Source organism: Chiloscyllium punctatum, chromosome 10 (assembly GCF_047496795.1).
Source record: "Chiloscyllium punctatum isolate Juve2018m chromosome 10, sChiPun1.3, whole genome shotgun sequence".
Lineage (NCBI taxonomy): Eukaryota > Metazoa > Chordata > Chondrichthyes > Orectolobiformes > Hemiscylliidae > Chiloscyllium > Chiloscyllium punctatum.
This window is the reverse complement of record NC_092748.1, coordinates 36,790,422-36,804,385: the sequence shown is the minus strand read 5'-3', so window position 1 is coordinate 36,804,385 and position 13,964 is coordinate 36,790,422. Positions and strand designations below refer to the sequence as shown.

The following is a 13,964-nucleotide window of genomic DNA, read 5'->3' as shown; positions in this document are numbered from 1 at the left end:
AATGCTGAGTTGGATGATCAGCTATGATCATATTGAATGGGGGCAGATTCAAATGGTTGAAAGACCTACTCTGACTCCAACTTTCTTTGTTTCTATCAATAATTTTTTAACAAGGTTGTAATGTTTGCAATTCTCTAGTTCTCTGTCACTACCTCCTAGTCTAAGGAAGACTGAAAGATTATAATTTGAGCCTTAATAGTTTCCATTTTGTCTTCGATCGTGATTTTAATAAATCCTCTTTATCTATCTGAAACCCTTCCAATATCTGAATTACTTCCTCTTAGTCCATGGCCAGACAAGCATAAAGACAGATGTAACTCTGCCCTCTGCCACCACGCATAAATCCACCTTTTGCTTCCTAATTGGTCGTACTCCTTTTACCATACTATATCTATTTATATAGCTGTGTTAAAATTTGGGATTCCCTATTATATTGACTGATAATTCCTTTTTATAGTGAATTCACTTTTGATTCTCTCATTTGTTTTTTTTTCTCTCTCATTCGTTCTGAAACATCTATATTCAACCGCGTTTTCAGTTGTATTTTCTATTTAACATTTATCATAAACACATTTTTTCTTTGTTATCTTACCTTCTATTTCTTTTGTCATTCAGGGAGCCATGGCTTCGTTTTTGCTGCACTTTTCCATTTTGAGGGAATATACCTTGACTGTGCCCAAATCTTTCCTTCTTTGAAGGTAGCCCATTGTTCAGCTGCCATTTCTCCTTCTAACCTTTGACTTCAATTTATTCAGTCCAGGTCTGTTCTTACCCCGTTGAAGTTGGCTTTCCCCCAATTAATAATTTTCACTCAACATTGTTCTTTGCCCTTGCCAAAATTATCCATACTTTAGCTTTTTTAAAATTTTCTAATTTAACATTGAGAATATAAAGTAATGGCTAGTGTGCTAAATGTAAGTCATGGGGAGGGGAGGGTGTGTGGTAAGGATTGTGGGATGATATTCCTCCAATATTGTAACTTTAGCGCATTGTTTCACTATCCATTTAATGTACTCTATACTGTATAATTTGTATATCTGATGGGAAAAAATGGTTCTATAATTATTTAGTGATGCAATGATATTAACAATATGAAATTCTAATTAAAACCTTTTGTTCTTTTGCTAGTATCGCTGTCAATTACATAAAAGCAATAAAGGTTTATGCTATAAAGAAGTAAACACGTGTACCACTAACTTGTATTTTTATGATTGAATCTCTTGTACAGGACTTGAATTTCATAGGGGAATACACGGTTTAGCCAAAAAGGAGGGTTTGAAGGGAGCCAAGATAAATAAAGCACTGGAAAATTTTGCATGGAATATCACCGTATTGAAGGTACAGTAATGATAGGTAAACGTTTGTGTGAATATCATCAAAGGTTATGATTAAGGTGAGAAAAGTGAAAACTGGACCTTCTCAGTGATAAAATTTGAAGCATTCACAAATAATAGGAACAATTATAATTCATAATTTTGCAAATAGATGTATTCTATTCAATAACTAGATCGTCAGGATGAGTGAAGTGGAGATAAAGTTACAGGCAGAAGGGAGGCCAAGATATATATATTTGTATCATATTAATGTGTGAGAATGAAATGGGTCAGGTTGCAAAACAGATGGCTGATGAAATTTTGTTAAATAAAATAACCCTTTTTGGATCTGTGTCCCCTTTGTTTTAATAAAATCACTTTTATAAAGCTGTTCTTTAGACATGCTAAATGCCTGGACTGAAGTTATTAATTTTCTGACAAAGTGCTTTCTTTGTTGAGGTTCATGACAGACAGTTCACCACAGCTGATGTCAACATTTCTCACACACTAGTGGAAACGAATTATCTCTTCATACTGTTGAAACCAATGTTCCTTCTAAACTACTTTACTTAGAGGGTTTGACATGCCATTTGACATGTGGATACTTTGATTTGTGGTTCTGTAAATTGCTGTCATGCAAGGACCTCCAAAATCCACACAAAAGCAGGAAATATTAGAAGAAAATAGGTAAAAGGAACCTCATAGTTTGAACACTACTCAACCTTCGCTTCTCTAAGGAGAACAGCCCCAGCTTCAATATTTGATCCAAGTAACTGATGTTCACAATCCCTAGAACCATTCTTATAAATCTCTTGCACCTTTTCTAAAATTTTCACATCTTTGCTAAAGTGTAGTTCGCTGAACAGGACTTTATACCCTAGTTGAGGCCAAGCCAGTGTTTTATTAAGGCTCATCAAAACTTCCACACTTTTGAAGTCCATGCAATTACTTCTAAATTCCAGGTACTCGTAATCTTTTTTAACTTTCTTAATCTGCCTTGCCACCTTCAATAATTTATGCACATATACTCCCAGGTCTCTCTTCACTTGTAGTTTAAGTTGTCTTTCCTTGTTTTTTCTATCACAAAGTATCACCACACTTTTCTACATTCCACATGTGCACCCATTCCAGTAATTTATCTATGTCTCTTGAAATCTATTATTATCCTCATAATTCACAGTGGTTACATGTTTTGTGCCCTGCGCAATATTATGTATATTAAGAAAAGCAGTGATTCAGTTGCTGTCCCCAAGGGAATTTCAGTTTATTCCAAAAAAAATTGTTCATCACTGCTCTTGTTTTCTGTCACCTAGCCAAATTCATATCTATGCCACCACTGCCTCTTTAATTCCATGGGCTTCAAGCTTCAAGCCCATTATGTGAGACTTTGTCAAATATTTTTTACAGGTCCCTATTGACTACACCAACCACACTATTGTTAATAACTATCTCTGGTACCTCAGCAAAAAACTCAGATTAGTTTGTAAAAACTGTGTCTTCGTGTTTTTCCTGTATTTCTAATTGTCAACTGAAATGAGAAAAGAACTGTTTTACAAGCCAAGGATGGCTGAAGGATTTCTACTTGTTTAAGCAGTGTAAAGAGTGGTTGCAGACTAACTGGAGCTGAGTGGCTGCGTACCATTGGAGCTTTGTTTGGTAGAAGTAACTGATTAGTCTGCGAACTAGTGACCAACTATCAATGACAAAGGCCTTCTACTTGCCAAGAACTATGTGATTGGCTCACAAGTAGTTAAACAGCTTGAAACTATGAGCAAGATACAGAAATGATCTCCAGCTAAATAGTTGTTTCTGTTCTCTGCAATAGGAGCCACATTAAGGTTGAAGGAAACCAGTTGATCTTTCCTTTGGCAGTTGCTGTAAGCTGTGACTTTACAAGTGAACCAACCATCCTTTGCTTCTTGCAAACCAGTGAAAGCCTTCTGAGAAGGAAGACTGAGAAATAGTGGTCTGAATATCACAAGAATGTCAGCAACTCTGCAAACAAGATCTGCTGAATGATCTTCCCAGTCTTCCCCTGACCATAACACCCATGTTGTTTCTGTCTGTGTTTGTCTGTGAGTGTGTCTAATAAGGGGTTTATAAGCAGATTGGAGTTTTAATTATTGAAATTATATTCCAGCAATTCATGATTATTTACCTGTAGCTAGAGTCTAATTACCTGTAATAAATAGTCATTTTTGCAAAGTTGAGAAACCTGGTGTGCACTTTCTATCAACCTGGGTCTGAAAATTAGGTAAATTGGGCATCTTTACATATTTTTTAAATCTTTAACCTTTGTGATGACTCTGGAAGTCGTGGGACTTGATTTTCAGTGTAGTACTCCAGTGAGGCAAGGCAAACTTAAGCATGATTTGTCTTTTGCAAAACTCTACAAATAGAGTCATAGAGATGTACAGCTTGGAAACAGATCCTTCGGTCCAACCCGTCAATGCATACCAGATATCCCAACCCAATCTAGTCCCACCTGCCAGCATCTGGCCCATATCCCTCCAAACCCTTCCTATTCATATACCCATCCAGATGCCTCTTAAATGTTGCAATTGTACCAGCCTCCACCACTTCCACTGGCAGCTCATTCCATACCACCCTGTGTGTGAAAAAGTTGCCCCATAGGTCTCTTTTATATCTTTCCCCTCTCTTTACTTTTGCTGGAGATTTTCTTAATTTATCAAAGTGACTATCAATTTTATCCTGGATTGTCCTTTGTAAAGATTTTCCCACCAGCAAAATTAAATTAATTGCCTGTAGTTTCTGGGTTTATCCTTTTAATTGTGAATGGGCTTATAGAAGTAAATAGCTTACCCCTATCCTTAGTTTATATGGTCATATACTAGTTCATCTACAATGTTTACTCTTATTTACTTGAAACACAGCCCATCGGCCCTGGTAACATGCCAGCTTTAAGGATATCCAATCTTTGTATACCAACTTTTCATCAATGTTTAGCCCATCCAGTATTACAACTACCACCTCTTTCACTATGACTCTAACAACATCTTGTTCCTTTGGGCGGCATGGTGGCACAGTGGTTAGCACTGCTGCCTCACAGTGCCAGAGACCCGGGTTCAATTCCCGCCTCAGGCGACTGACTGTGCGGAGTTTGCACGTTCTCCCTGTGTCTGCGTGGGTTTCCTCCGGGTGCTCCGGTTTCCTCCCACAGTCCAAAGATGTGCAGGTAAGGTGAATTGGCCATGCTAAATTGCCCATAGTGTTAGGTAAGGGGTAGATGTAGGGGTATGGGTGGGTTGCGCTTCGGCGGGGCGGTGTGGACTTGTTGGGCCGAAGGGCCTGTTTCCACACTGTAAGTAATCTAATCTAATCTAAAAAGAGATGCATCTCAGCTATGATTTCTGCCTCCATGCATAGATTCTCCATTTGGTCCCTAACAGATTTCATCTCTTCTTTTATTAGCCTTGTTCTGTTTATATGTCTATATGGAAAACAGGTGGCGCGGTGGCTCAGTGGTTAGCACAGACTCACACCGCCAGGGAATCAGGTTCACTTCCAGATGACTCTCTGCCTAGAGTTTGCACACATTCACCATGTGTGTGTTTCCTCCAGGTGCTGTGGTCTCCTCCCATAGTCCAACAATGTGCAAGTCGGGTGGATCGGTCATAGGAAATGTAGGGGTAGGGTAGGAGCACAGGTCTGGTTGGGATGGTCTTCAGTGGGTCAGTGTGGACTATAGACTGGTGAGCCTGACATCAGTGATGGGCAAGTTGTTTGAGGGAATCATGAGGGACAGAATTTACATATATTTGGAAAGGCAAGGAATGATTAGGGAGTCAATATGGCTTTGTGCATAGGAAATTCTGGCTATTGAGGGAGTGCAGCATAGGTTCATGAGGTCAATTCCTGGAATGGCAGGATTGCCTTACACGGAAAGACTGAAGCGATTGGGCTTATACACCCTTGAGTTTAGAAGACTGAGAGGGGATCTGATTGAAACGTATAGGATTATGAAAGGATTGGACACTCTGGCAGGAGGAAACATATTTCCGCTGATGGGGGAGTGCCGAACCAGAGGACACAACTTAAAAATATGGGGTAGACCATTTAGGACAGAGATGAGGAGAAACTACTTCACCCAGAGAGTGGTGGCTGTGTGGAATGCTCTGCCCCAGAGGGCAGTGGAGGCCCAGTCTCTGGATTCATTTAAGAAAGAATTGGATAGAGCTCTTAAAGATAGTGGAGTCAAGGGTTATGGAGATAAGGCTGGAACAGGATACTGATTGGGAATGATCAGCCATGATCATATTGAATGGCGGTGCAGGCTCGAAGGGCTGAATGGCCTACTCCTGCATCTATTGTCTATTGTCTATTGAAATCGTGTCTTACTAACTTGATTGAGTTTTTTGAAAAAGTAACAAGGAAGATTGATGAGGGCAGAGCAGTGGATATGATCTATATGAATTTCAGTTAGGCATTTGACAAATTTCCTCATGTTAGACTGGTTAACAAGGTTAGGTCATGTGGAATACAGGGAGAACTAGCCATTTGGATATAGAACTGGCTCAAAGATAGAAGACACCAGGATGGTTGCTTTTCAGACTGGAGACTTGTGACAGTCATGTGCCACAGTGATTTGTGCTGGGTCATTTATATAAATGATTTGGATGTGAACATAGAAGGTAGAGTTAGTAAGTTTGCAGATGACACCAGAATCGGAGGTGTAGTGGGCAGAGATATGGTTACCTCAAGTACAGTGGGATCTTGATCAGATGTGCCAATGGGCTGAGGAGTGGCAGATGGAGTTTAATTTAGATAAATGTGAAGTGCTGCAGTTCAGGACAGAACTTGTACACTTAATGGTAAAGTCCTGGGGAGTGTTGCTGAACAAAGAGACCTTGGAGTGCAGGTTCTTGGTTCTTTAAAAGTGGAGTTACAGGTAGATAGAATAGTGGAGAAGGCATTGGTATGCTTGTCTTTATTGGTCAGTGCATTGAGTATAGGAGTTGAAAGGACATATTGTGGCTGTACAGGATATTGGTTAGGCCACTTTTAGAATACTGTTTTTAATTCTGGTCTCCCTGCTATAGGAAGAATGTTGTGAAACTTGAAAGGGTTCAGAAAAACCTGACAAGGATGGTGCCAGGATTGGAGGATTTGAGCAAGAGGGAGAGGCTGAATAGGCTGGGGCTATTTTTCCCCCAGTGTTAGATGTTGAAGGGTGATGTTATTGAGGTTTATAAAATCATGAGGTGCATGGATATGGTAAAGAGGCAAGGTCTTTTCCCTAGGGAGTGGGAGTCCAAAACTAGAGGGCATAGGTTCACGGTGGGAGGGGAAAGATTTAAAAGGGACCTAAGGGGCAACTTTTTCATTCAGAGGGTTGTGCATGTGTGAAATGAAATGTTTGCGAAAGTGATGGAGGCTGGTACATTACAACATTTAAGATTCGTCCGGATGGGTATATAAATAGGAAGGGTTTCAAGGGATATGGGCCAAATGCTGGCAAATGGGGCTAGATTCATTTAGAATATCTGTTCAGCGTGGACAAGTTGGACCGAAGGGTCTGTTTCCGTGTTGTACGTCTCTGAGACCCAATGACTCATTCTCTGTGCCTTTCTTCCTTTCTTTTTTCACTTCCCTCTGAAAACGTAATGTTTAGTTTCTCATCTGTATTAGTAGTCTGAAATCTGTAATGTATACCTTTTTTCCTGTCTCCTCTCAGTCTCTATTTCTTTTGACCTCCTGGCTTTGTCATCTCATGACTTTCATCTGGCATTATTTGGCCTAACTTTTCGTGTCTGATTCCTGAAGAAGGGCTTATGCCCGAAACGTCGATTCTCCTGTTCCTTGGATGCTGCCTGACCCGCTGCGCTTTTCCAGCAACACATTTTCAGCTCTGATCTCCAGCATCTGCAGTCCTCACTTTCTCCTCATGTGCAAACCACCTCATCCTTAAAGACAGACCATTATTACAATACAATTTTGTCTGTCAATCAGTAATTTCAATTTGTAAGGCACTGATCTGTTCACATCCCACTGAATTAGCCTCGTCCAACCATGTATTTTACTCTCAATTGCTCTTTGTATCATAACATTTAGATTAACTATGAAAAAGAACAACGATCACTGTTTCCTAAGGTTCCCATACTAACATTTGATACATTTTCCTACCAAATTCCCCAGACCCAGATCATACAAGTATATGGAGGTGACTGGTACAAGATCTTAAAGTGAAATTTAGGATGTTTCAGCATAAACCAAGGAAGTAAAGTAGGTATTGAGTTGTGATATGGAAGTGTCGGTGTTGGACTGGGGTGGACAAAGTTAAAAATCACACAACACCAGGTTATAGTCTAACAGGTTCTACCTGGTAAAGGAGCACACTCCAAAAGCTATTACTTCCAAATAAACCTGTTGGACTATAACCTGTTGTGTGATTTTTAACTTAGTTATTGAGTGACAGTGTAAAGCCTTATGATACTGAAGTTTTAAAAGAATTTATGAAAAACAAATTTAAAATACAAAGCATATTCGAAACTTATCAGCAGAATATGAAACTTGGAGAGAATTTAAGAAATGATACCGTAAAAAATCTCACTTCAAAGAGCATTTTTTTGAAGTAACAGACAGGTTCTAATGAAAAATCATCGATCTGAAATGAGAACTCTGTTTTCTCTTCAGAGAAATTACCTTAGCTGCTGAGTATTTCCACCACTTATTTTTTATATTTAAGATTTCCAGCACCAGGTATTTTGTTTGGTAATACAGGGGTGATGTAAGAAATGTACATACAAACTTTAAGCACATTATAACATGCCTCATAACAGTCTTATTCATAAAATAAAAGCACAAGGTGTTTAAGGAATGTAGTAACTTGGTGTGCAGTTGGGTTACGACAAAATTTGAAATGGAACTTTGTCCAAGAACAGATTTTCTGCCCTTCCCTCTGCTTCTTTCAGTATTGCACTTTTCTTTTCATTTGCTTGTAGGAGCTCTTAATTTCAACATCAATAAGCAATGAACAATGTGACGAGGAAAAAAGTACATATGGTGGTTTCCCTTGTCTTCCTCGTATAAATCTTCTTCCCAAGCAGCTGTGGTCCCTTGGGGTTCTAACTCTTCCACCATCAAAACTGAAAATTCACTGATTCCAAAGTTGGCCATGGCTCAACCCTGGGATAGGAGACTCAAAAGATGGCCACTCCCTGAGGAATCAAATGACCCTGCTACCCTGGAAAAACTTGGTAACTTGGCAACACAGTAAGCATGATTGCAGCAGACTTCAGGGCATAATCTGGTGCAAATACAGTTAATTACAGTTAAATGCGAAGTGAAACACTTTAGAATAACCAACATGTTATTGATGTCTAATGGCACAATTTTGAGAGGTGGAAGACCATGGAAACCTGGGATGAATATTCCCAAATACTTGAAGGTAGTTGGGAGAATTGATAAAATGGATTAAAAAGGATTTAGAATACTGGTTTACTAAATAGGGACAATCAATTCAAGATTAAGGAAGTTATGTTAAATCTTTTCAGTCATATGGTGAGGCCTCAGCTTGTGTATTTTGTGTGTTTGGAATAATCATATTTTAAAAAGTCAAGGAAAATGTGTTGGCAAGAATACAGGAGAGGTTTGACAAAGTGATACATGCAATAATTGTAGTCTATGAGCCTTGCTGAAAGGCCTGTGCAGCAGCAACGTTGGAGAGAGTGATGGCCCTGTGAATGTGCAATAGCTGACGGAAAATGGTGATACTTGCCCTTGCAGAGCACAGAATATAATTAACTTTCTTCCTGCTCTGCTGGATATTATGTTTTGCATGGGACACTGCACTGGCCCAGGCTGCTGTCTCTTTGTATGCACTATCGGTGACTGTTTAAAGTGAACTTAGTAGATGCACATGTTTGTAAACATAGTAAAATATTAGTGAATTAATGTAACATTGTCCTTTGATATGTGCAGGGCCAGGGGGATTTACTGAAAAATGCTAAGAATGAGGCGCTGGAAAACATGAAGCAAATCCAAACTGCTTGTGTCTCATGTGGACTGAGCAAGTCAACAAGTGGAAGTGCATCGATCAAATCCAAATAAAGTCTTCAGGAAATACAGAAAAAGAAAATGGAGAATAGAATGAAAGTCCTCATAATTTCAACGCCAGACCCAGTACCTTGATGATGGAGTCAGAATTACTGCTAGTAGTTAATAACCAAGTTATTTCCCTGAGTGTTACTAAAAATACTAACAAAACCTTTAAAAAGTACAAATTTTATGGCATATACCATAATAAAATAATTCAAGGAAAAATATATTAAAGCAATATATCTAACATTCATATAAATGCCTTTGAACTTGCATTTTTGGCCCATTTAAAAGAAAGGATGAGAACAGGAACTACCAAAATCACAATCAGCATGCATGTTTCTTTATGTTTTTCATTGTTATTATGCATGTATTAGCTTTTTAAATACATTTTAATAAGAACAAAAATATTTCACTGTACATTTTTGTTATGCATAGCAGTATTTTTTCTGTTGTGAGGCTATTGTATGTAAATGCTGCTTTTATTTTAAAACAACAGCTCATATATGTGTTGGGGACATCTTTCAAATTATATTCTGAAATGTCCTACTCACTCACTCTGTACACAGCTGAGGAACAAAGTCAAGCCTGGATTCCGTAATCAGAAAGCCTCAAATATAAAAGAAGAGTTTACCAAAGTAGAGCAAAATGATTTGTTTAATAGATTAACTTCTGAGGAATATAGATATCACTTTGTGACAAATACAAATTGTAACTAAATTAAGATTTTCAGTTATTTTGCTGAAATTTATGAAAAAAGCAATGTTCTACATTGCTGTGCATCCTCTCAATTTTCAGGTGTTTACTCACTCTGCAAAATTTGCATATTCATCAATGCCTTACCAGTCTTTCCAGTGATTACCTGAGAGATATAGGAACCAAAAAGATCCTTGGTTGGTGCTGGATTACCCTATGTCATCCAGCATCTTGGAGTGATAAAATTGGCCAGAGTTCGCACTATCCAGTTACTCTTTCTGAAAGGAGGTGAAGACAGCTTGTGGGAAAAGTATCAACATGAATTGAATGCATCTAAGAGTAATATAGTCTGCCTATCATCAAGTGCCACACAGCAAAAGATAGTTAATTGGCTGAAGCAGAAAGAAATTTCCGTAAATGTCTTCAAGGGTGAAGAGAAAAGAAGGAAATTCAACATGGAAAATAAATTGCATGAGCTGTTTTTGCTGATGTATGATACAGAACGGATATTTGCAAAAGTTGACCTTGCACTTGCATATGAAGTTTCAAAATAAGTTGTTTCCTCAGAGGAGTAAGCATTTAGTCACTCAAGACAAGATAAATTTAGAAAATGAATGAACTGAAAACTATAGGTTCCAAATGAGGGGAATGCACATCAAGAAGACTTTCCCACAGCTGCAACCCTAATTGAGATATGTGCTTGGTAATCAGAGTTTGAACTAGATCCTGGATTGCCATTTGTAATTGTGCTTCTCCTTTGGGACAGTGTTTTCAAATGTTGGTTATGTTGCCTGGAAGAATCAGGAAGAATGGCTTCCCTGTACTATCCAAGGGCAACAATCTACCTTAACATTGTTGTTATTGCAATTATCGAAGACCTTTGTGGGCCTAACCTTCCTATCTTCTCTAAACAAGTATGAATGCATGAGTCAGGCTGAACATACAAGGCAGAAGATTGGTGGAATGGGAGTAAATGGGACAACCAAATGATGTCATACTGGAAAAGGTGTTCCGGTCCATCCAGCCTGTCCCACATAATGCAATGGCTTGTGCTTTATGTATAGATTCCTACCACTATGTGATCAGCCAAATTAAAGTCAACAAAGATTGAATAAGACCAGGCAAACTTGAAGGACAATGTCAGGGAAATTTATCTCTAACAATTGTACATCCATTCTCCCCAGTCCCACCTCCCAAGCTGCTTTGGCATTTAACTAGTCCAGAGTATCTCTGTGCTCCTGACAATGTCATGCTGTGCCTACCTTACATTGGGGATGATTTCCACCCCAGCTAGAAACTGCCCCAGCTCTTTATTGAAGGAGTTTCATGAAACAATGGCAGCCTACTTCAGAGGCCCACTGTTCTCAGGGAAAGGAACGCCACTGTGTGCTATTTTCAACAGTGCATTGAGTAAAAGAAGCTAGGTTTGTTCTCTTTAAAGCTATTTTCTGGATTTCAAAATAAGTAGTGAAACAGTGGACAGTTAACAAGGACATTTTTGAAGGATTCTTATTTACTCATTTCCTTAGTGTATTTCCTTTTTATTTGCAAAGTAGTCATCTTCTGATTTCTCTGCTTTAGAGGACAAGTTTGTCCCATGCAGTCATTTGAGATGGTCTGTAACGAGATCAATAGATTTTGAAGGTTGATGAACTCGAGCGATATGGAGAAAGAGGTTGAGCATTAGACATGATCTTACTGAAAGATGGAGCAGACTTGAAACATTGTATCACTTAGTCCACCTCCTCATTCTTATGATCCTAAATCTGGCACGCATTCAAATAACACATCTTTGATCCGGGATGATACTCTAATCTTCATTAAGTTTATTAAGGAGCTGTCTTTGACAGTCAGTGTACAGTCACTACTACACATTCTTTAGACTTTTGTACTTATTTGATGATATAGCATTTCTTTTGTCTTTTCAATATGTTGCACTTAGTGTTTTTCAACAAACAGTTATTAGTCTTGTTAAAGTGTAGAGCTTACATATTGCAGTCCAGGTTGATCCTTTGTATTATGTATATATTTTATCTACATTCAATTTGTAAATTTAATTATTGTTATTGACAAAGTTAAATATGCATTTATAAAATATATGTTTCCATTCATTCTATTTCCAAATAAATTAAAATATTGTAAATCCTGATGTTTTTCATTTAGATTAGCCAAGCAATGTCATTCAAATGACTAATGCAGATGTGTGGCAGCTTGTGAAATATACAACTTCATAAGTAGAATCCCATCAAATCCAAACTGTTCTTTGTCTATTCTGCTTAATATTTTTGTTTCTTAAATAACCAATTACAGTTTGGAAGAATTTGTGGACGTGACAATAATAATAGTTTGTGACAGAGCGTGCCATCTTCTGACAACTTTCTTTAAGTTGTTTTGTGATCATCTTTAATTTTTGCCACTCGTAACCATCTTTGTAACTAGTGGAAATAATATTTCACTACTTAACCCTTTACTACCTTGAAAACTTCCTAACTGCAGCTGCTGCAAAAGCTTGAAGCAATCTACTAAGGATTCTGGAAATCTAAAATAAAAACTGAAAATGCTGGACAAGCTCAGCAGGTCTAGCAGCATCTGTGGAGACAGAAAGAGTTAGCATTTCAAATCCAGTATGACTCTTCTTTGGAACAAACTTGGACTCAAAATATTAGCTCTGTTTCTGTCTCCACAAATGTTGCCAGACTCATTAAGTTTGTCAAGAGGTTTTTTTATTGCAATAAAAAACATCTCTGGTGTCTTAGCATAATTGTTATCATTTAGAAACATCCAAATGAATCCATGCTGTACCTTTGCAGAGAGTTTCTAATTGGTGTTTTGCAATTTCCCTAAATATCAAGTTAGAAATGCAGCTTCTACTGGTACTCATAGGGAAGTAAGAATTTCAGATGGCTGTTAAGATTTTTATTTAGAGATAGTGCTTTTGTAATACGTTTTAGAACATAATTAGTTTTGCACAGAAGTAAGTAATGGTTATTTGATCATACAAAACCTGAGTATTGTTGAAAAACAATCTTTTGTCAAAGCTTTTTGCTTTGCACTCATCAGGATAATTTGCAAGAATACCAAAGTAATGAGGGGATAACATTTATAATGAATGAGAGGAAAGTGTTGGTTGGTTGCAAGTGGACTCTATTGCTCGGGCATTGCCATGGAGAATGCATCAAACATGGCAGTTAACTGTCAGTTATCATTAATTGGTGTATTCTCCAAAGCAACACCCCCTTCAATCAGAGTCCAGTTGCCAACCAATCAGAAGTCTCTTCTCAGACAGCCTAAATGTCATTTCTCCTTTGGTATTATGAGTTGTCCTGATGAGTGCAAGATGAGAAACTTCAACAAAATATGTATTATTTTCACCAATACTCAATAGAAGTAAATATTTAGATCTGATTTTTAACTTTTACAAATAAACAAATAACTTTGTTTTTGTAAAAGAAACTAACTCGTTTGGTGAATACACTGTGTGCTGTGGTGTTGGCTTGTTCAGAACAGCAAATATTCATGTTCAGTTCCTGCATTTTACTCATCTCATATGCTAGCAATGAGTTGAAGTTATATTGATTGTAGTGCATCAACAGATGTTATATAGGCTCAGGTCTAGATAGATCACTTGAGTGAGGTACTAGAGGGATGCTAGTGTCCATATTTGATGACAGTTAACAGGCTTCTAGAGAAGTTAAGTAAGATGAAGAAAAATATCTAAATGAGTGATTCTTTTGAAGAAAATGTAATTTGATTTTTTGTGCAGAAGGGCAATAGCTGCAAGATTATTAATTTATCAAAAGAGTTGGCACAGTTTAAGTCTGGTGCCGGATTGGGGTGGAAAAAGTTAAAAAAATAACACAACATCAGATATAGTCCAATTGGTTTATTGGAGGCACT

The 13,964-nt window shown here is 37.9% G+C and overlaps 1 protein-coding gene across 1 annotated transcript in view; it reads left to right on the top strand.

Moving 5' to 3' along the window:
- Positions 1–12,210, top strand: part of plcl1 (phospholipase C like 1) — a 330,762-nt gene extending 318,552 nt beyond the window's left edge. The window contains exons 5-6 of the mRNA XM_072578930.1: positions 1,229–1,338; positions 9,255–12,210. Coding sequence (XP_072435031.1) covers positions 1,229–1,338; positions 9,255–9,383 — 239 coding nt within the window. The 3' untranslated portion in view covers positions 9,384–12,210. The remainder of the gene's footprint in view (positions 1–1,228; positions 1,339–9,254) is intronic.
- The last annotated feature ends 1,754 nt before the right edge of the window (positions 12,211–13,964 follow it).